The sequence below is a fragment of the Cryptotermes secundus genome, unplaced genomic scaffold (assembly GCF_002891405.2).
Source record: "Cryptotermes secundus unplaced genomic scaffold, Csec_1.0 scaffold50, whole genome shotgun sequence".
Lineage (NCBI taxonomy): Eukaryota > Metazoa > Arthropoda > Insecta > Blattodea > Kalotermitidae > Cryptotermes > Cryptotermes secundus.
In genome coordinates this window covers 1,410,098-1,430,724 of record NW_019721758.1, presented here as the reverse complement: position 1 = coordinate 1,430,724, position 20,627 = coordinate 1,410,098, and the positions used below count along the sequence as shown (strand labels likewise).

The following is a 20,627-nucleotide window of genomic DNA, read 5'->3' as shown; positions in this document are numbered from 1 at the left end:
GGTCGTAAAAGAGAAGCTAGTCCATACACATAGACCGGAAAGGCGCCGAGCCTGTAAGATGGCGGCAGGATTGGATGTTTTGAAAACCGCAAGTGAAAAAAACAGAGACAGCCCGCATCGTATGACAACTAAAGGGCAGATCTGTGTTACTTTCAATTTCGAGTAATGCGTTTCAAATTTAAAATCGTCTTCCATAGATAAATTGAAGGACCGTATTTCTTCTCCTCTTAAGAAAGTGTGATAACATCCCACTTAAATAAACAAGATGTTAGGTTATATACTGCATTGTTCTGGTCCAAGATAGTAATCACTGGTTAACTCTTGTGTACACCGCATTTAATATTCGGGTTCTATAAATGGCGGAGAATTTCTTTACTGTTGTGAGGCGGAAAGAATTATAGTAATGGGCCTCACGGGGCCCGGATGTGATGTCGAAGGCCAGAAACGGAAACAGAAACTGGCTGGTCGACTTCAGGACTCTGCTCAGCGGAATTAGTTAACTGGAATTACAGGAAATTGTAGATATGAATTTTGATTTTGATTTAGATATGAATTTTGGTTGTAGTATGATGGAAAACTGAGGATGTGTGAGAAGGTACAAAACGCTCAAAGTACGGTGTAATTCGTAAGTTCATCTGTAAAACCCGACAATAATTATAATCACAGCACCCCTCATAGTCATATACTTGATCTACAGATTGATTCTAAATTATTGGCGGGGTTTCCGGAGGGACGTATACATTACTCTGTATTGTGTGCTAATACATATTTTTTTACCTTTCAGCGTGTTTAGATTTTATGGTGTTGGGAAATATTTCTTGCCTTGTTACAAGTTTGTATAAATTTATGTTGTAAGTCAGGTTCCAATAATTGGATCTTTCAGGCATATTAATTTTCCTCTTTGCTGAAAAATTCATATTGCTTTGATACAACCACATTGCAAGAAATTCCAATTAGTAGAATTGACCTATTTATTTGGGCTTATTGGATCAGTATGGGAGCTGTGAATGAGTCTGGGTTTCCGACTTTTAGTTTACTTTCTTCATTAAAGAATATAATAAAATAAAAGTAGGCTTATGAGATCACTTTCTCTGTATATGTAACCTCCCCCCACCCCAAAAAGAAATTGTATATATGACTCGGTCCCACGTTACTGTACTTCAGACGTCTTGTTCGACCATGTTTCGCTGGCCATGGACGTGTCTATATGTAGAAAACCCCATTATGTCATGCTTCGTATTTCGCACAATCTCAAACTGATCTTAAATCACTTTGCCGGGATATTCTTACGGTTAATCTTCTTGGAATTAACCTATTAACATAAGCAGTGAAATCCTGTCTCAAAGACATTCGTATCTAAAGCCGCGGTTTGCTGCTCATTTGCTTGCAGTGCTAGCCAAGGCGAGGACGGTGACAACTGACAGTGCAGATACAACTTAGTTCAGTTCTACGTACCCTTCTCCTGAACTCCGGAGGGATGCCTCCTGGCAACCGTGCCACCATCTTCATAGCGTCGTGCCATTGTGTGAACCCACTGTCCCCCGGAGAGGGCATTACGCTGAAGCGAATTCGTGTGTCCTGACCTGCAGCAACAAAAAAGCAAATAAGACTTACGTATAGTCGTTTCCTGCGCCCTGTCCCAAAACTTCTCGCCAAGATCAGTCGTAAGGACGTCATTACACAAGAACTGTCCACAGACAGAGGGAGAGAGTTCTGAGGATACTGAAGCCTGGCGCAGCAGTTGAGGTACATATACGTATATTGTACACTTTCTACTAAGTACGTCTGTACCTCCCCCTTTATCTGGTCTAGCAAATTGTGCTCAAATTCTCGCTTCGTGATGTGTTGTAAGAGAAGCGAATGCACGGTTCAGGAAGAAAATGGCTAAAAGTATTTATTGGCACGTGTATTCTATCTGAAAACGATCCCTCCAGAGTAAATTCTTCCCACCACTCAGTTCACGATCCTTTGTATTACTATTTTCTATCAATTTTTTATTTGTAATTCATTTATCGATGTTCTCACTGGCCCAAAATCAGAGACCCTATAGCGCCGAATGATATGGTGGTGAAAAATGAATTGGAAGAAATGTAGAAGGAAGTGAGCGTGACGTATTTCCGGAATCATTCTAGAGGGAATGAGGGAAACACGAGACACCTCTGTCGGGATCGGTGTTTCTGAAGAGACTCAAAGCGGGCACCTTTCGAATACAAGTCAGAAATTTTACTGCTTGAACTAACTTTATTGGTACTACTGTTTTTTACTACTGAATAAAATTCCATATCCTGTAAACCTGACGACTTCAGTGACATAGCTTATATCACTGTAGAATATATTACTAACTTCCTGGAAAAAGTAGGGACACGTATCGCAAAATATCTAAGAAGACATATCAAGAAGTTGTGTAGGTTCACCTAACATATCAGCTTCCGTTTTATTTAAACGAGTAGTTATCTATGTTTCTGAGGACGTATCTGTAAACATAATTAACATGCTTTATCAATTTGATTTTTTTTATAACAATTTAGCGATTAGTGGTCACTAGCAACTTGCATTAGCTCTACAACTTGCGGTTTCTCCATGTGCGGCAGAGCAGAACAATGCGGACTAGTTTCATAATTTTTACGGGACCCTGAGGACACCTTGGAAGGGCGATCGGCCATCTCAAGGTCTCTGCCTACACAGGGCAACATAAACATAGGAAAGATGCAGACATACGTGTACGTCCATGCACTAAGTGGGATTCAGACCCACGATCGCAGAGTTGAACATAGTACATGCCTCACACTGCTGCCCACTGAGCTGCACTTGATGGTTCATTAAACCTAAAGTAATGTGTTTACCACTTGCCGATCTCTGCTCAAGGCACACAGAACACGTTTACCTCTTCCACTACGCCTTGTAATCTAAGCTTTCTTTAGTTTATTTACAATGTATGCCACCTTTCGCCCTCAGAGTTTCAAACTGCTACGTAACTATACAGCAGTTGCAGCCCTACGATAAATATAGGCTAGGCAGGGTCCACATAAGCCGGTGACGGTAGCCGAGCGGTCTAAGGCATGCACTCTCTTCGCTCGCTCGGAAGCCGGGATCGTGGGTTCGAATCCCACTCAGGGCATGGATGTTTAGTTTGTGTGTGTGCGTTTTTCTGAGTTTGTGTACAGGTAGAGGCCTTGCGAAGAGCTGATCACCCGCCCAAGGAGTGCTACCGAATGTGTAAGATCTAGAAAAACCGAAATGAACGGAGAATTTCATGTAGGTAGGCCTAGGCCCACTGGGGCTGTAGTGCCAAGGGGGGAAAAAAGGGTCCACATAATTATTTGTGTAGGTCATAAAAGTATTCGTATGTCGAACACTAATAAGCGTATATTGAACAGATATAACTAGGCAGACACCACAGAAAACATGTGCAACTTTGGTTGTTTTCGGCTATATTATATACAAAATAGTCAATTGCATTTTGAACTCGACAAAAGACCGATGAGCAAGAATGCTATATATATTTAATGTGAGGTTTCTCTTCTTCTTCAAACACGAAATCAGTATTGCCTGAACATCATTATTTTCCTCGGAGGTGACATATTCCGTCGTCCCCTGGTTTTACATTACAGTTACCCGATAAATGCCCCTGTTACATGCATTCCTATCTGCGAACACACATGTTTTAGGGCAAAAAAGAAATCACCTTGGCAGGAAGCTACATTTTATTTATTTTTGGTTTGTTAGCAACGCTTTAAGTTGCTCAGATTATAGCGTCGAATGTTTGGATGATTAATGAATACTTGATTGGAAATAATTTGGAAGAAGCGGTCGCGGCTTACTTTATAATACTATACCGGCAATTGTCTGGAGCGACTGAGGAAAGCCACGACAAACTTCAATGTGGATAGCCGGTCCATGAGCCGAGATTTGAATGAGGAACCTTCCGAATGCGAAGCAGGAGCAGTTCCCAGTCGACCACTATTTGCGATCAGAGAGCTATTAGTTACCGGTACAACTGTAGCTGGACATTGACATACCTGATTAGGATAAACAGAAGCTAAGCTAAGGTAATAGTAAATGTAAAGCTATCCCCGTAACAGGCCGTGGAGGCCCATAGGGTTGTGAGACGTCGAGGCTTCCACATTTCCTCTAGACAATCGGCTCACAGATGGTGGTAAGGTTGTCAGCCTTACGCGCCGGCCGCCCTTTACCCCCCTAGGAAGATTGTGGTACTCATTTCTGTTAGATGTTGAGTCGACCTCATGGCCAGAGTGCCGCTGGAGGGAAGCTAAGCTAAGTTAAATTTGTGCCTACGCTTAATTAAGCATAGGGACGCAACTTTAACCTTGGCACTAGATGGAGCTGAGTATTGAACTTCAATTTCTAGCCGCTACACCCCCCTCCCCCCACCCCCCTCCCACCGGGAAGAAAACCAAGGTACCGATTGTGGGCACCAGGGCGGTCTGGACCGTCTGGACGCTGTGGAGAAAAGAACTACTTTCCTGTTGACGCATCCTCTTATATTATTATGGTGGCTCCGACAGCGTTCTGAAGCTCCAGCGGCCAATTCTATTATTCTTTTCAGTTCAAAAGCATCACCGTCCGGTCCCATTTATGTGGGTCTATTCAAGCAAGTAGAGCTGAGGCGGAATGCTTACTGACCAATGATATTCCAGGTGGCTGGTGGACCTGTCACATGTCTCGAATGCTCCTATAGTGAATGCTCTATCCGAATTGCCCCCTGCTAGGTGCATTATCGGGCATGCAACGTTAGGTTTCATTGTGACATATCTTCTGCATTACGAAGAAGTGATATTTTGAAGAAAGCAGTCTTCTGGGATTTGGCACCGTGTATATGTGGTGTTAACCGACGTTTCGGAGGAACGTATCGCCTCCATCTTCAGGGTAGAAGAAAAAATATAAGAAATCTGCAAGCGAAGAGACCGTGAGAACCGGTAAAAGCAGACTTTCTTCATAGTCACCGCCGTGAAAGCCTCAAATCTTACAAAGTTATATTTTCTTGGTGAAATATGTACCGTTACAAACTCTAAACTGAGTCCTAATCTTTCTGATTATGGTCGGTAATGATAAATGTGATTTGTTATTTTGTACCTTGTTAACAGTCTTGGGTTTTATTAAAAAACAATGATTCTTAAACTTGTTCTCTTTCCGTCACTATTTGTAATGGGGAAACCTTCGAGCTCACATACGTTCACAGGGCTAGTTCCAATTACGAACTGAACATGAAATAATGATTTATACCCTGCTCTCGTTTTTTAGATGTTTACACTAGATGGCAGATTTTAGCCGTTTAAATTAGACTCCATATTATCCTCAGATGGATGGGAAATGAATTTTCCCGGATAATCAGCAAAAGGAAGCTGTAACTAACCTGTGAATTGGGATTTATAAAACGACTTACTTACTCATGGAGCTGAGCCCTTCTGGAGGAGCCTCCAATTCTGCAGCTACTCAAGAATTTCCCAACATTTTATGGAACCCGAAGGTTCATTAACGTGTTCACAAGAGCCCTCCACTGGTCCCTATCCTAAGCCAGATCAATCCAATCCATACCATCCCATCCTGTCTCTCTAAGATCGATTTTAATATTGTCCACTCAACTACGCCTTGGTCTTCCCAGTCGTCTCTTTCCTTCTGGCTTCCCTACCAATATCCTACAGCATTCCTCGTCTCCCCCAATCGTGCCCTGCCAACCTCATCCTCCTTGACTCTATCATTATAATTATACTTGGGGAAGAGTACAAGATATGAAGCTCCGAATTATGTACTTTTCTCTCTTCGATCTAAATATTCTCCTCAACACCCTGTTCTCAAACACCCTCAGTCTAACTTCCTCCCTTAATGTCAGAGACCAAGTTTCACACCCATACAGAACCAGAGGCAAAATTATAGTTTTGTATATTCTAATTTTTATCTTTTTTGGGCAGCAGACGAGAAGACAAAAGGTTCTGGACTGAATGGTAGCAAGCATTACCCGAGTTCAGTCGCCTCAGGTTTCGATCTGTTATCGTTGCTCTCAAATATCTGAACTGTGCCATATTTTCAAAACATCTGTTTCCTATCTTTATGTCATGATTTTGCCGTGCATATTAAATTAAATTTATAAAACGACACATATGTAACATAAGTGAATTTTATTCGAACTTTATTGGTAGAAGTATGAGTGTGGTTTCTGAGAAAATCCTGTGCCGTCTCTACACAACAAAAGCAAACTTCAGTTCCCAAGTGCATATTCAACCGCGAAAAAGAAGGGCTCCCTTCCTTTTGTACTCGTTCCTATTTAAAAATATATTTCACATGAAATTTATCTTTTGACTTTTTACCCACCAGACACTTTTCTACAACCCCCCCCACGGATAACCGGCAATCTACTGCAAGCAGACGGGTCAGTATCGTTTTATTGCGGTTTCTTTCATACTTTTTATTGACAGTTTTTATAATCTAGTCTTTCGGATTATACAAGTAACTGGAGTTTAGAGAACGTAAACTCTGTGTATTTAGTTGCCGGGACAGTTCGACCTGATTACGAATCTTTCTTTTCATCTGATGTTGGAAACAGATCCATTTCCCGCAGAGCCTTTGCAGAGACTCGGTACGTTGGAGAATATAAAACAATTTTTATAATTAAACTGCAGTAACTGCCGGTCACGGTAGCCTAGCGGTCTAATGCATGTACTGTCTTCGCTCGCTTGGAAGCCGGTATTGTGGTTCGAATCCCAACAAGACATGGATTTTTGGTATGTGTATGCGTTTATTGTCTTTGTGTTGCCCTCTGTTTAGGTAGAGGTCTTGTGACGAGCTTATCACCCATCCAAGGAGTCCTACCGTCTCTAAAAATGATCAATGAAACTGAGAAATTAGCCCTATGATCCTAAGAGGGAGCGAAGAGGAAGAAAATTATGAGGGTTGTTTAAACCTGTATTAACCACAACAGCCATAGAGAGTCATGTACATTGTAACTGGGAAACTCTCCTTACGGATTCGAAAAAGCAGCACACGTGGAGCATAAGGGAAGAAAAATATAGAGATTTTTGACCGGAAATTAACAAGGGTAGAGATATTTTGGAGATCTAGACGCAAATGGGAGGACAATATTAAACTTATTCTGAGAGAATGTGAATTGAACTATTAAGTGGTTCTGGATAGGGTTCAAAGTCGAAGTTTGTGAACACATGTAAAATATAAATACAATGAAAATAGATGAGTAATATCACATCTGAAGTGCCTGAATAATAAACTAGAAAAAATAATTAAATTACTAGTAATCGCGAATTTAATGTATCTGCAAGAGAAAACCTCATTCCATCAACTGTTCCATATTCATTAATCATCCTAGCATGGACGCTATACAGGCCGGCAACTGACAGCTTCGTTAAAGAACAAACTGAACGCGGTGCTGACATCAGGCACAGAAGCACATCCAGCTGAGCAACTGTCCTTCAGTCACGCTTTGTATTAAGTAATGAATAGGCATAGTTGCTGATTAACTTTCAAGTAGACCACAGGCTGACAGTGACAAGAATAGACGAACAATTAATTTTGCTTCCTAAAATTTTCATAATAAATAGAACATCGAGATACCGTCGTCTGCAATGAAGTCATGGAAAATTTAGTCTTACTAACATGCCTTCGCCGGTCACGGTAGCCGAGGGCGCCGAGGGGTCTAAGGCATGTACTGTCTTCGCTCGGTTGTAAACCGTGATCGTGTGTTCGAGTCCCACTCAGGGCATGGATGTTTAGTTTGTGTGTGTGTGTTTTTCTGTGTTTGTGTACAGGTAGAGGCCTTGCGACGAGCTGATCACCAGCTCAAGGAGTCCTACCGAATGTGTAACATCTAGAAAAACCGAAGTGAACGGAGAAGTTCATGGAGGTAGGCCTAGGCCCACTGGGGCTGTAGTGTCAAGGAAAAAAAAAAACATGCCTTCATATTCAATGTCCGTATGCCACTCAAGAATGTTGTACAGCAAAAACCTGCACGTTTTTCTCACGGATTTCAGGACGTGGCACTACATAATTTTCAGTTTGACAGCCAGTACTTACGAACCACCAGAGGTAGAAGTATGATATTTGAAATGGAGAAGGATTACAACGATGCTTACAGGTTATATGCAAATATCATTTATATGTAAAAATTACATATACGGATATGGTGGAAATTTATATCGAGCAAATTGATGTATACAGAATCTAGAATTCTGTCTTCAAAATAATAATAATGCGTGCCGTGTTATTTATCAACAATGTCTTTTGAGCAACAGAAATCATGGTTTATCACGGAAATGCAGATTTCCAAGATGAAAATCTTGGAGAATACACCTCAGCTCTTCTTCAGAAACTTGTAGTCGCTCGGGTAATCAAGGTATGACCCATATTTTATCTATTACCGTGTTTACAAAAGCCCAGCACTATTTCCTCTCCTAATGCAGCAGAATATGCTTCATGCCATTACATCATATTTCTTTAAGAGGCATTTAAATTAGGTCTGCGATGTCTTCTCGTCCGGTCTGATAGCTTTTTTTTTTTTTCATTGGCGCTACAGCCCTCATTTGGGCCTAGGCCTACCTCTATGAACTCCGTTCACTTCGGTTTACTAGATCTTTACACATTCGGTAGGACTCCTTGGGCGGGTGATCAGCTCGTCGCAAGGCCTCTACCTGTACACAAACATCCTTGTCCCACGACCCCGGCTTCCGAGCGAGCGAAGACAGTGCACGCCTTAGAGTCTAAGGTCTAAGGCATACTCGACTACCGTGACCCGCCTAGCTAAATTTTACTTCTCCCAATCATACTATATGCATCACAGGTCTCATTCCATTTGGTTTGTTTACCGTAATAATATATGGTAAAGAATATGAATTACAAAGTTCCCCTTCATAAAACTTTAAAAACAGCCCCCTCAGGTGATTCTTTTTGGATGTTTAAGGAAAAAGTGCCAACTGGGCCTATGAACGTTGTACACTACCAAATGAGAAATAGCAGGATGATTATGAACAAGTTGAAAGAGTGTAACCGTTCATTATAATTTGGTCGACTATTTGGTATTAATTAAATCTATATTAAGTTAATAAATACAATAAATACAAAGAGAATCCGGCAGATAGCCAACTATTACACGCAGAATTAGACATAGTTCAAGTTTTGCTATGTGGACAGGAAGTAACATCTGGTACTTTCCTGGAATTCTGGCAATTTCAGCAAAGCCGGAAATTTGAGAGCTGACAGCTTGGAACAGCTATAACTTAGAAGTGGGAGGGCCGGAGCCTCATCCCCTGTTTGTAATGCATCAAGTCTCTGTCAACCTTAGTGTCAGGTCAGCAACTGCCAGAATCACATAGCAAAGCAACCTCATTGGAAATTCACAAATTTAGGGAAACTCCTAGTTTGAAAATTTAACCAATGGCAAAGTGGAGGAGTGGATTTCTCTTGGAGTCTGTGGTTCGTGGACCTCTGTTTTCAGAGAGGGTGCATTCCACCTCAAGGAGTCTGCATCCAACTTTTGGCCAAGTCAGGCACAAATTACAACTACGTCCCTACAGTAAAATTATTATAAGTAAATTTCTAAATAAGTGTTACTAATAGATTCCTTTGTATTCAGTGAGCTGGAATGAATTAAATAATTACTAAGTGCAAAAGTCTGAAGTGGTGAGTGTGATTGCAAGGCAAGATCCTTCCTGCCCTGCCCGAGCCAGACCCGTATAAGACCCAGGGATAAGAACTCATCTCTACCAGTTACAGAACAGAACCCAGATACTCCCATCTTTCCCTACTTGCGGGACACCTAATGGTAGTACCGAAACCGAACTCTCGCCTACCAGCACCAACAACCAAAATCTTCCTCCCTTCCCACCTAACTTCTCGCCATCCACGAGGATAAGGAGGAGGGCAGGAACTCCAGTTGAGGTGTCCAGAAAGAGGTGCGGATGAACCGCAACACCGGAAGGAAGAGGACGGTGATAAGTGGAGACCAATGTAAGGGGCACAACGAAGTGAGCGGTTAGGAGAGTATATGGAGCGGCAGTAGCCAATAGGAAGACATGACATGCCTCGTTCTTCTGGAGCGAACAAAAGAAAGCACGGAAATGTAAAGCAGCAAAATTAAACATTAGATCATGATTTTGATTAAAGGGCTTCAGAAATTTGAAAAAACAACAATGAAGTGTGTTCACGAAAATAGGAATTCGGAGGTTATGCCACAGATCAGAAGACTAGACGCTCACTAAAGCTGTCCGTGTTCAATAGAAGGGCAAAGTCCATGTGTTGTGTCTATCTGGATACCTCGGGTTTCACTTGCCAGTCCTCACTCTGCCAGCAATCCACACCAATCCACTCCTCCCCCAGTTGTGATTTAGGCGCGACTAAAAGCCGTGCTATCAGGAACTCCATCTCGATTCCGGGCTTCATCTCTGATCCAACATTTCCTCGGATCAATGCAAAGAAGAAAAAATGAGATCTCCGGAAAGTACTTTGTAAACAAGCTCTGTGACCTGAATAAAAATCACGAACTGCATGATGTACAAAGCTGCTTTTACGTGACGGATTGTAATTTAAGAAAATTAAATTCGCTTAGTGGGAGGTGGAGTCCAACTTGGTCCACTCGGCACGGCGGCCACTGATTGGCCTATTATAGCCTGCTCCGGGTGATTATGATGATGGAGAATTTGGTGGAATGAAGATTGGCAGGGGAAACCGAAGAACTCAGAGAAAACCCGCCCCAGCGCCACTTTGTCCACCACAAATTCCACTTGACCAGACCCTGGATCGAACCCGGGCCGCCGCGGTGGGAAGCCAGTGACTAACCACTTGGGCTATGGCACGGCCTGACAGATTGTATCTTCGAAATTTCGAAAGTGTCATTAATTAGTTAAAACTCAGCATAAAATATTGAAGGCCTACAACATTCACAAGCGAGACACACACAAACCTTCTACTTATCCAATAACAACCAATCATCATTCTAAAGAACTATGTAGGTGTCACAAAAAATTGTTCTAAGACACATCTTGATACTTTCCTGCTACTTTAGTCCCTATTTACATGAGCCATTTTAATATACTACAAATTGGGCGCTATGTTAAAAAGCGTGGAAAAATCGGCAGGGTTGATGATGGGAAAATTATTTTTAGACAAATTAATGAGCACAATTCATAGAGAATTTGGGAAGTATATAACTGGGCTGTGTCCCGACCTCCTCTAAATTATCAGAATTCTATTACATGCCTTTTCACGCACGTAAGTGGGACAGTCGCCGAGGGATGCTCAAGAAACCTAGCTGCTAGACTTTTAATTTCCGTGTTACGGTTAGTGTAAATAGGGGCATGGAGGCCGCTGAGTTTCGACTGAGCAGGAAATTTGATCGAATCCACTATCACAAATTCAATTTGCCTGGGATGTACGGATCAGCTTCCTGAAAGCTGCTCTAGAGAGGGGTCAGATGTCAATTTAGCTAGTAATACTGACGACCGGTATATATTGGCTATTTACTGACTTTGCATTGATTTATTATTTATTTAATTACACTGCCAGTAGCTCCTATTATATCGTCGAATTATAGAATGATTATTGACCAATCAACTGGGAAGGGAAGAAAAGGAAGAGGAATTTGCCTGGAGGGGCTGTGGAAGACAACGAAAATCATCAGTCTTGGTAGCCGGTCTCAAGATATAGGTTCGAGCTCGGGTCCTGAGTAGTACGTAACTACGTTGACCAGTTAAATTACTCTGGATTATTGTTCAGTGAAGACATGTCAACTCTCCAAGACAGAACGTCGCGGTGTACGAGTTTTTTATTCGAGAGGTACAGGAAAATTCTGATGCAATGTATTGAATTATGCCATCGGCCATTTCCCATCCGATGGAGCTGACCAGTATCGCCGTTGAATAAAGAATCACGTGATGATGTTCATACAGAACGCTGAATTGACAGAAGACAGAAAGTTGATTTAGGCGGCTGTGCTTCTGATTATATTTACGGAGGAGTCAGGTTTGAACATCTGAGGTTCTTTGAGGTTTTCTTCAGTCCCTTCAGGCGAATGTCAATATAGTACCTTGAAACAGGCCAGACTGCACCCTTCCACATAGTTTTCTTTTCAGCACTCATTAATCGTCCAACGATTCGACGCTATATACAAGTAGCTTGAGTCGCTGACGGCGTCACTCAGTGAAAGCAACAGAATCGTAAATGTGTGAGTGAAAGAGAAGATACAAACGGAAACAAATTACGATACTTTTCCCTGAACATGTGAGTATTTTTATCTGTCTGGCAATTGCTACCACTCTATCTGAAAGGGGCAGCTAGAATACCGCTGGAGTCAAAGACAACAAGGCTCATAGAAACTAATAATGAAGTTTGACTGTGTAGTTAGTTAGTTAATTAGTTAGTTATTGGAGAGGGTGGGTTTCCCCATGCACTGAGACCTATATTGGTCCATTGTGCTTCCCTCTATGATTTCTACCAGTCTCTATATCCTACCGGTACTGGTGCTTACCATCAGTCCTGCCCAGCCAGCGAGACCGGCTATACTAGCTGAGAGGTATCTATAATGCTTCCCCCATCTACCAGAGGTATTAGAGACTGCTGTTGGGCGGGAAACGTCCGTAATTTGGCTCAGTGACCTCCTTTGGAGATATGAGGTTCTTTTACACGCCGTAAAGCTACGACACGGGACCCACGGCTTAAAGTCCCTCCCGGAGGACTTGTTCTCTGAGTTTTTCCGCCCTTAAAAATTTGACGACCTCCGCCGGGTATTTGAACCCGCGTACTACGAGTCATGAGGTGGGAACGTTACCTCTAGACTACGGAGGCGCTAAGCTTGACTGTGTATCTTGAGCTCTTAAACAGGTTACGTTGAGATATATATGCGGAATGGTGCAAAATGTAAATCATTCGAAGAGAACATTCCTTCATTTTTGCGCATGGAGCACAAAGTGGAACAACGAAATGTATATGTGAAACACATGTAGTTCACAGCTGTAATTTTCTATTCAATTTTTTATTATTTATGTGCTGAGCCAACAGCCGCAAGGCCAATTACAGACACAGCACAGTGTAGATATTGTAGTTACATACTGGAAAAACACAACATAAAGTCAAAGACTAATTGAAGGTAAGCACTGGAGGAAATTCACATTAATGCATATAAGGAAACAAAAAAAAATAATAATTTCATTATCACAAATCTAAGTTATTATTGGCGATTGAGAAATGTAAAGTATAGGTATTTAGAAATAATAATAATAATTTTGTCGGTAACGTTAACTTTACAAATGTTCGGTTAATCTTTCATCACACCACTCTTTGCCTCTTCTAAACTCTTCCTGAAATTTATACAACATTTATCTGTAAATTACTAATTCTAATACACGTTCTAATCCAGACCAACATATCCCCTACAATAAATATTCCACTTTATCAGCTGAGGCCTGCACGAGAATGGTTAAGCATCACCTCCATGTGCATATTGGATTCCTCTGTACAATGTACCAATTCTATACTCCCTAAATAAGGTAAAGCTATGTTTGTAACGGATCCTGAAGATCCATAAGGGTGTGAGACGTCGAGTCTCCCACATTTTATCTAGAAAATCGGCTCACATATGGCTGTAAGGTTGTCAGCCTTACGCGCCGGCCGGCATTTGTTCCCAGGAAGATTCATGGTATTCATTTGTATTAGAGGCTGAGGCGACCCTAGGGCCATAGTGCAGCTGAAAAGATTAGGTCAATTGAAAAAATCTACCACATCGGGAAATGAACCCGCGACCTTTCGGCTTGCAGCATAGTGCAACCAACTATGCTACAACGTATAGGATTTGTCTATATTTTTGGCAGGCTGTGAGCTGAATATCCTTATTAGGTTTTTGTATTCCTAATTATATTTCTGCTTCTGCCGGACTTGCGGGAGTTCTCGTGAACACTGATGCTGGAACAGAGTATCTGACCGAAATTATTGTATGATAATTGAAATGGCTTATTGAAGAAAGGTCACAACTATAAATCAGAAAGCTGAAGAAAAGATGAAGTCAATGTTGTATCTATTCATAACCACCCCATCACGAAGGTACGAAGGGGGAATGCAAGTATAGCTCCACCACTGCACTAGATGAAGGTGAGTAGTCTGCTTGGTCGATATTTTCCACGCCATCTATGAGCCGATTGTCTAGAATATGTGGGAACCTCAACATCTGACAACCCTATGGGCCTCAAAGGCCTTTTGCTGGTATTCCTTTACTTTTTACTTACCAGAAATCTTCCTGCGGTTAAGAGCAGCTGGCGTGTGAGGCTGACAACCTCAACGCCATCCGTGAGCAGATTGTCTAGAAAATGTGGGAGCTTCGACGTCTCACAATCCTATGGACCTACACGGATCGTTACAGGGATAGCTTTACTTTTTCCGATCAAACGTAAATCACCATCCTAAGGGGGTGTTCATATTAAGAGGAAACTTCACAATACACATCCATAAAAGAAGGTTTTGAAATCGGAGTTCTAAATTTCTATAAAAAAAAATACAACCAAAATTATGTTAAGATTTCCAGATGGAGGCAGTCTCTGCATTCTGTGATAATGGTTTTCCTGTGCTGTTTTTGTTGTTCCACACTCGTTTTTGGAATGCATGTAAAATATAACACAGTGGGATCAGGATATTTCTTTCTAGCTTATTTTTGCGACTTTCTTATTAACAATATAATATAAATTTGTTAGGTGTTTACCGAAGAGAAACAGCTCCATGGCCATAGCTGTGGTTTCTTGTGGTCGGGGTGTTGGACTGGTAATGTACTGGCAATGTGCAGCCATCCGTGTGCGCATGCTCAGGGGAGTATTTTGTTGCCATAAGGTTTACGGCAGTGTCACAGAAGCAGTTTTTTCTAATTTCAGATTTTTGTACTTGTATGAATTTATTCTGAGCTCTGTGTATATAGATATTGAAAATTTCATTTCTGTCCATTGTATAACCTCTTTTGCCGAGTCAGTTTTCTCCATAATGTCTTTTATTTTTCAGACTGATGAATGTTCTTTAGGATGTGTGCTGCATATCTCGTATAATCTGTATTGTATTTTATATTTATTACGTATTCCTTGTACGTGGTGTAAAGTGGGTGTCCTCTTTGCCATATGTAAGCTCTTTTGCAATATAAACACGTAATTTTATAAGTCCCAGAATTTTCGCATTTGTCGGTGGCTGACGTTGTGTGGAATATATTTTTATAGTGATGTTTTTGAAGCGCTATTTTAATTTATTTACGTTTTGAACTTAATTACATTACAGCATAGTACGGTACTATACCTTCACGTAGACACATCCAAAATCTGCAACTTAAAAAAAATTGCAAATGTTAATAATATATAAAAAAAACTCCGTGATTTTAGTCTGCAAGCCAACTATACCGACCGAGCGACCGCCGTTTGTCGGCGAAGTTTAGTGCCAACTTTAGCGGATAGAGGATGTCGCGTGGTCATCGCAACGAATCCCCACGGCCGTTAATCTCGGTTTTCTAGACCGGAGCCGCTATTTCCTTCAAACAGCTCCTCAGTTATCATCACGAGTCTGAGTGAACCCCGTTCCAGACCCACTACATCTCAGAAAAAACTGGTAGAGCCGGGAATTGAACCCGAACCTCTGGATCCGTAGCCATGAACGCTGACCACTAGACCACAGAGGCGAGTTAATAATATATAAGCTAGCCTATTAAGTATATAATATAATACACAGTACTGTCACGTATCTGGGGTTCCGTGACTATTAATAACGGGTTATGGATTGGATGATTCGATTCATTAACGCCTTCTATTACAATAACTCTTAAATACAATCAATTATAACAGCTCACAATCAATTATTGCCTAAGACTCGCTCTATTCGGCCGGACTGCGACTTTCTTCTCTTCCACTCTGACTGACTTCGTTCTGATTTAAGAGTCTCTCACTTCCGGTTTGCGAACGACGAATGGCGAATGACGACTCACGAATGAACTCTCGAATCAATTACGTGTCCCCTTTTTATAACTTCGAGGTGAACTGAATGTAGATCACCATCTCTAACAGTTCATGTATTACTGCTTGCCTATTCGTTGTTACAGATACGAGCTTTAGCGAGCCCTTATCTAGCAATGGACTCTTCCGCGTCTATCCGTTGCCGCGGAAACGTGTGTAAATTTCGTAGCGAGATGTTCTCTAGTAATGGACCACTCCGGCTTTTAGGCGTCATATCACATTATGTAGTACATCAGTGGATCCACTCGGTTTACATGTAAATTTACTTTAAGTGTAGGATACATTAACTGTAACTCTAAAGGGAACCTGAAGATGTCATATGCACCGATACATGCCGTCTTAGAAAGAAACCAATCTGCTGGAAATAGTGTTACGCTGACAAAGCGTACAATAAATATTACCCATATAAACAAAATCTGTGTACTACATTATGCGGTACACTACTTCCAGACGACTGAGATAGAATCCAGTGTCCTAAACACTGTTTTAAATGCAAAACAGGTCGATGAATAATATCCAAAAACATAATAATTATGTTAATACACCGTCGTCACAAACTTTTAGTTCCAGATTTGTTTTTAAGTGAGCAAGGGGACTGGGAAATCAGAAGTATCTAAGGATTTGTGGAATTATTCATATCCGTCCGAAGTGGTATGAAAGGGTAAAATTGTCCCCGTGCTTAACTAATTAAGCACTACACCTTGAAAGCGTGGGGGCACACGGTAGCATAGTTGGTTGAGGCACTATGCTACAAGCCGGAAGGTTGCGGGTTCAAGTCCCGATGAGGTCATTGGATTTTTATCAGTTGACCTAATCCTTCCGGCCGCACTATGGCCCTGGGGTTCACTCAGCTTCTAACAGAAATGAGTACCAGGAATTAAATAAATAATTTTCCTGGGGAGTAAAGCGCGGCCGGCGCGTAAAGCTGACAACCTTACCGCCATCTTTGAGCCGATTGTCTAGATAATGTGGGACCCTCAACGTCTCACAACCCTATGGGCCTTCACGGCCTGTTACAGGGATAGCTTTACTTTACTTTTACCTTGAAGGCGTATGGGGAAGTGGATGTATAGATCCACATTTTCTTGACCTCGGCACTAGCTGGAGGTGAGTGGTCAGCTTCACGCCCCGGCGGCTTTACCTACCACGGTACTCATTGGATAGGAGGTTGAGTGGACTCCAGAGACGGTGTGGACGACATGGAGAAATGAAAATTCTTGACCCCACTGGGACTCGAATGCCGACCCCTCGATCGTCCAGCCTGTAGCCAGTCACTATACTGACTGCGCTATCCCGGCTCACACGTCTGAAATGAGCGGATGTCAAAAGGGAATATTAGAGCGGTTGGCTCAGGTCAGAGGGACCCAGACTGAAATGGCCGGAAGATGTAAAAATGATTTAGGAGAGCAGAATGAGAAAAAGTGGAGGCTAATAGTAGAGTAAGGAGGCAAAGATTCCTGAGGATGGCAGAACCAAGGAGTGAGTAAGTAAATAAATGATGATCTGTCAATTACCGCCCTGGTAACTGCATAGTGATCATTTGATTCACTGAAAGTTTGTGAAGCAACTAAACAACCGGCGGAAATAGATGGCTTTTACAGCATAAAACCTTTTTATAGTCACGCAGCAATAAAACTGGGGACGGAGGTAAAAAGAGGTAGAAACAAGTAACACCATAAGCAACGATTTTATACGGCCTATAAGATGATTAACCCACGCTTCTGTCCCCATTTCCTAACCCTTCACGAAGGTCTGGCTTCTGAAGTCATGCGATATATGTACAAGATAAAACACTTTACATAAACCACCCACTCAAACAGACAACGGATCGTTAAGCAAACCATGAGCGACACATCTGATATGATATCTGCTCTTTATACACAAGGGTATGAACCAGAAGGAAATATAGGATGTCCGGATGAAAGGTATCCAAAATAAAAAAAAAATATTATATCTCGGAAACTAATTGTCATACACGTATCCGGTTTATGTCACAGTAAAGGAAAACTCGGATTTTTTTTTCATACCCGGCTTAGCGCATACGCCGCCATATTTCTGCCACCAATTTAGCAATCACCTGGGCAGAGAAATGGCTGGGATATGAATTGATAGAGGTGGACCAATCGCTTGGCACCCCAAGTCGCCAGATTTAAACCACTGAATTTTTTCTTGTGGAGTTATGTGAAGAACATTGTCTACCAGGTTAAGATCAACGACCTTCAACACCTGAAAGCCTGCATAAGTGAGGCTGTGGCTACGGCAACACCAAACACGCTGGATCGTCTGGATATTTGTCGTGCCACCAAAGGAGCCCATATTTAACTTTATTGAGAAGGTTATATATGCAGAAAAAAATTTTGACAGTTTCCCTTTGTAATGGTGTAACCCATTAATATGTACAATAAATTATTTCTGAGATATAATAATTTTTATTTGGATACCTTTCATCCAGGCACTCTGTATGGTGAGCAGGGAAATCTTCTGACCTGTATTCTGGACACCGACTATCCTAATTGAGGTTTTTCTTAGTTTTTCTCAGTCCATTCGAGCAAATGCCAGCATAATATATTGAAAGAGACCATGGCCGCTTTCCTCCACAATATTTCGAATTAATTAGTCCTTGTCATCTGATCATTCAATGTTATATATTCTTATTTACAGATAGCATTGTTAAGTAAACTACTGTAGAAGAAAATATTGTGATGCATGTGCCCATTGCTAGGCAACGGCTCGGTAAACACATTCCCGAAGCATAGATTCTTAACAATAGGATATCCATTGCTAGGTAACGGACCAATAAACACGCATTCTTCCCAACAGAAAACGATGTTTTCCGTGGTGTCCGTGCCGAGGAGATATAAGAGAGCACAGTCGTAGATCAAATCAGAACTGAAGGAGTACAACAGAGTACAACTTAGTAGTTCAGTTGCAAGTCAAGATGGCTCCCGTGGAGTGTCAGTCGGGAGAAGATGACGGTGATTTGTGAACTGTTGTGATCAGTAATATAAACGTCCAATAATTCGATCATCAAATCCAAAACCCGTCTTATTAGTCACACAAACCCCGGATACGTGACAGTATGTTTCAGTTACAAGCCCCTCGTATAGTTTTCTCTAGCAGTTGGTATTACAGTTTATCGCGCAGTTTATGGCGGAAATATCGGCGACTAGACAGTCCCGCTTGCCTTAACTAATGGCACCTAAAAAGGAAACCAGTGCGACAATTTGACCTCGACAATTCCCCGCTACTTCCCTGGTCTCTGTTCGCACATTCACTTCACATTTTATATTTGCTATAAATAGGGGAGAGCCGTAAACTATTTCGTTAAAGTTAAGCGTAAATTTCCTCAGAACTGACCCAGTTACTGAATGACTGAGACTGTTGCTTTCTAGCCCATATCCCGAAGGAATGCGATATTAAGGGTCATGGGGGTTACTGTATGGGAGAGGGGGGTTGCAATCAGTTCTCATTGAGACCATCAAGGGACCAACATGACGGAACACTGCTACTTCCCCTACCTCAATGTAGAACACATTAGGAGCAGACTGAAGAAAGACTTCCCTTTATTTTTCAATGAGGTATCTATTTCAAAATTAAATATTATATATCAAATTAATAAAGTGCATATTGTTGTATGTCATAAATAAGATATACAAAAGTATATAAGGTATGTCGTCTATACAAACAATATTCTGTATTTAAAAAACAGAGATGATACTACTGTATCAACATATGCTTTTATCATAATAAATCATAAAATAAAAATAATAAAAAATAAAGTAATAAAAGCAAATGTTGATACAGCAGAGTCTTCTTTTTTTTTTAATAGAGAATATTGTTGTGTAGACTGCATACCTTATATACTATTATACACCACATCGTCAACTTAAAAGCTAAAACTAACTAAATAAATTACGTAATATTCTGTAATTAAAGATTTGTCAAATATTAAAGGCATGTCTGTGAATAAACTTAGGCGGCCCATACACGAACGAGTGTGGCTCAGCGAGTCGAGCTTGGACTAATTTCAGCACACACGTATGAGAGTGGCAACCCACACACGGACGAGTTTGGCTCATTGGAACCCGAGCCGAATCGGACTCGGGAGCCAGACTCGTACCTGTATGGACCCCCTTAGAGTAAACGCATAAAGAAATTTAATTTATGAAGAAAAACAATAAATATGTAAGTAACTCAAAGCAGTCGAGTGATTCATAAGAATACAACAATCGCTCAGCTAACCAATAAATTCCCTATTTTTTTAATTCGCTTAGTGGGGGTGGAGTCCAACTGGGTCCACTCGGCACAGCGGCCACTGATTGGCCTATTGTACCTGCCCCGGGTGATTATGATGATGGAGAATTTGGTGGAATGAAGATTGGCAGGGGAAACAGAAATACCCGGAGAAAACCCGTCCCAGCGCCATTTTGTCCACCACAAATCCCACTTGATCAGACCCGGGATCGAACCCGGGCCGCCGCGTTGGGAAGCCAGCGACTAACCGCTTGAGCTATGGCGCGGCCTTTATTTTCCCTAACTCTTACAGAAGCCAAACGTTCATTACCATATTTTTAACCCAACGAATCCAGTTCAGATCATCAAATCTTTTCTTTAAGATCCATTTTAATATTTTTTTTT

General features: G+C 41.5%; 1 protein-coding gene across 4 annotated transcripts in view; it reads right to left on the bottom strand.

Moving 5' to 3' along the window:
* Positions 1 to 20,627, bottom strand: part of LOC111875612 — a 264,658-nt gene that overhangs the window by 106,044 nt on the left and 137,987 nt on the right. For all 4 annotated transcript variants that reach the window (XM_023871979.2, XM_023871978.2, XM_023871981.2 and 1 more), the window contains one exon: positions 1,456 to 1,583. In XM_023871979.2, the coding sequence (XP_023727747.1) occupies positions 1,456 to 1,583 (128 nt within the window). The remainder of the gene's footprint in view (positions 1 to 1,455; positions 1,584 to 20,627) is intronic.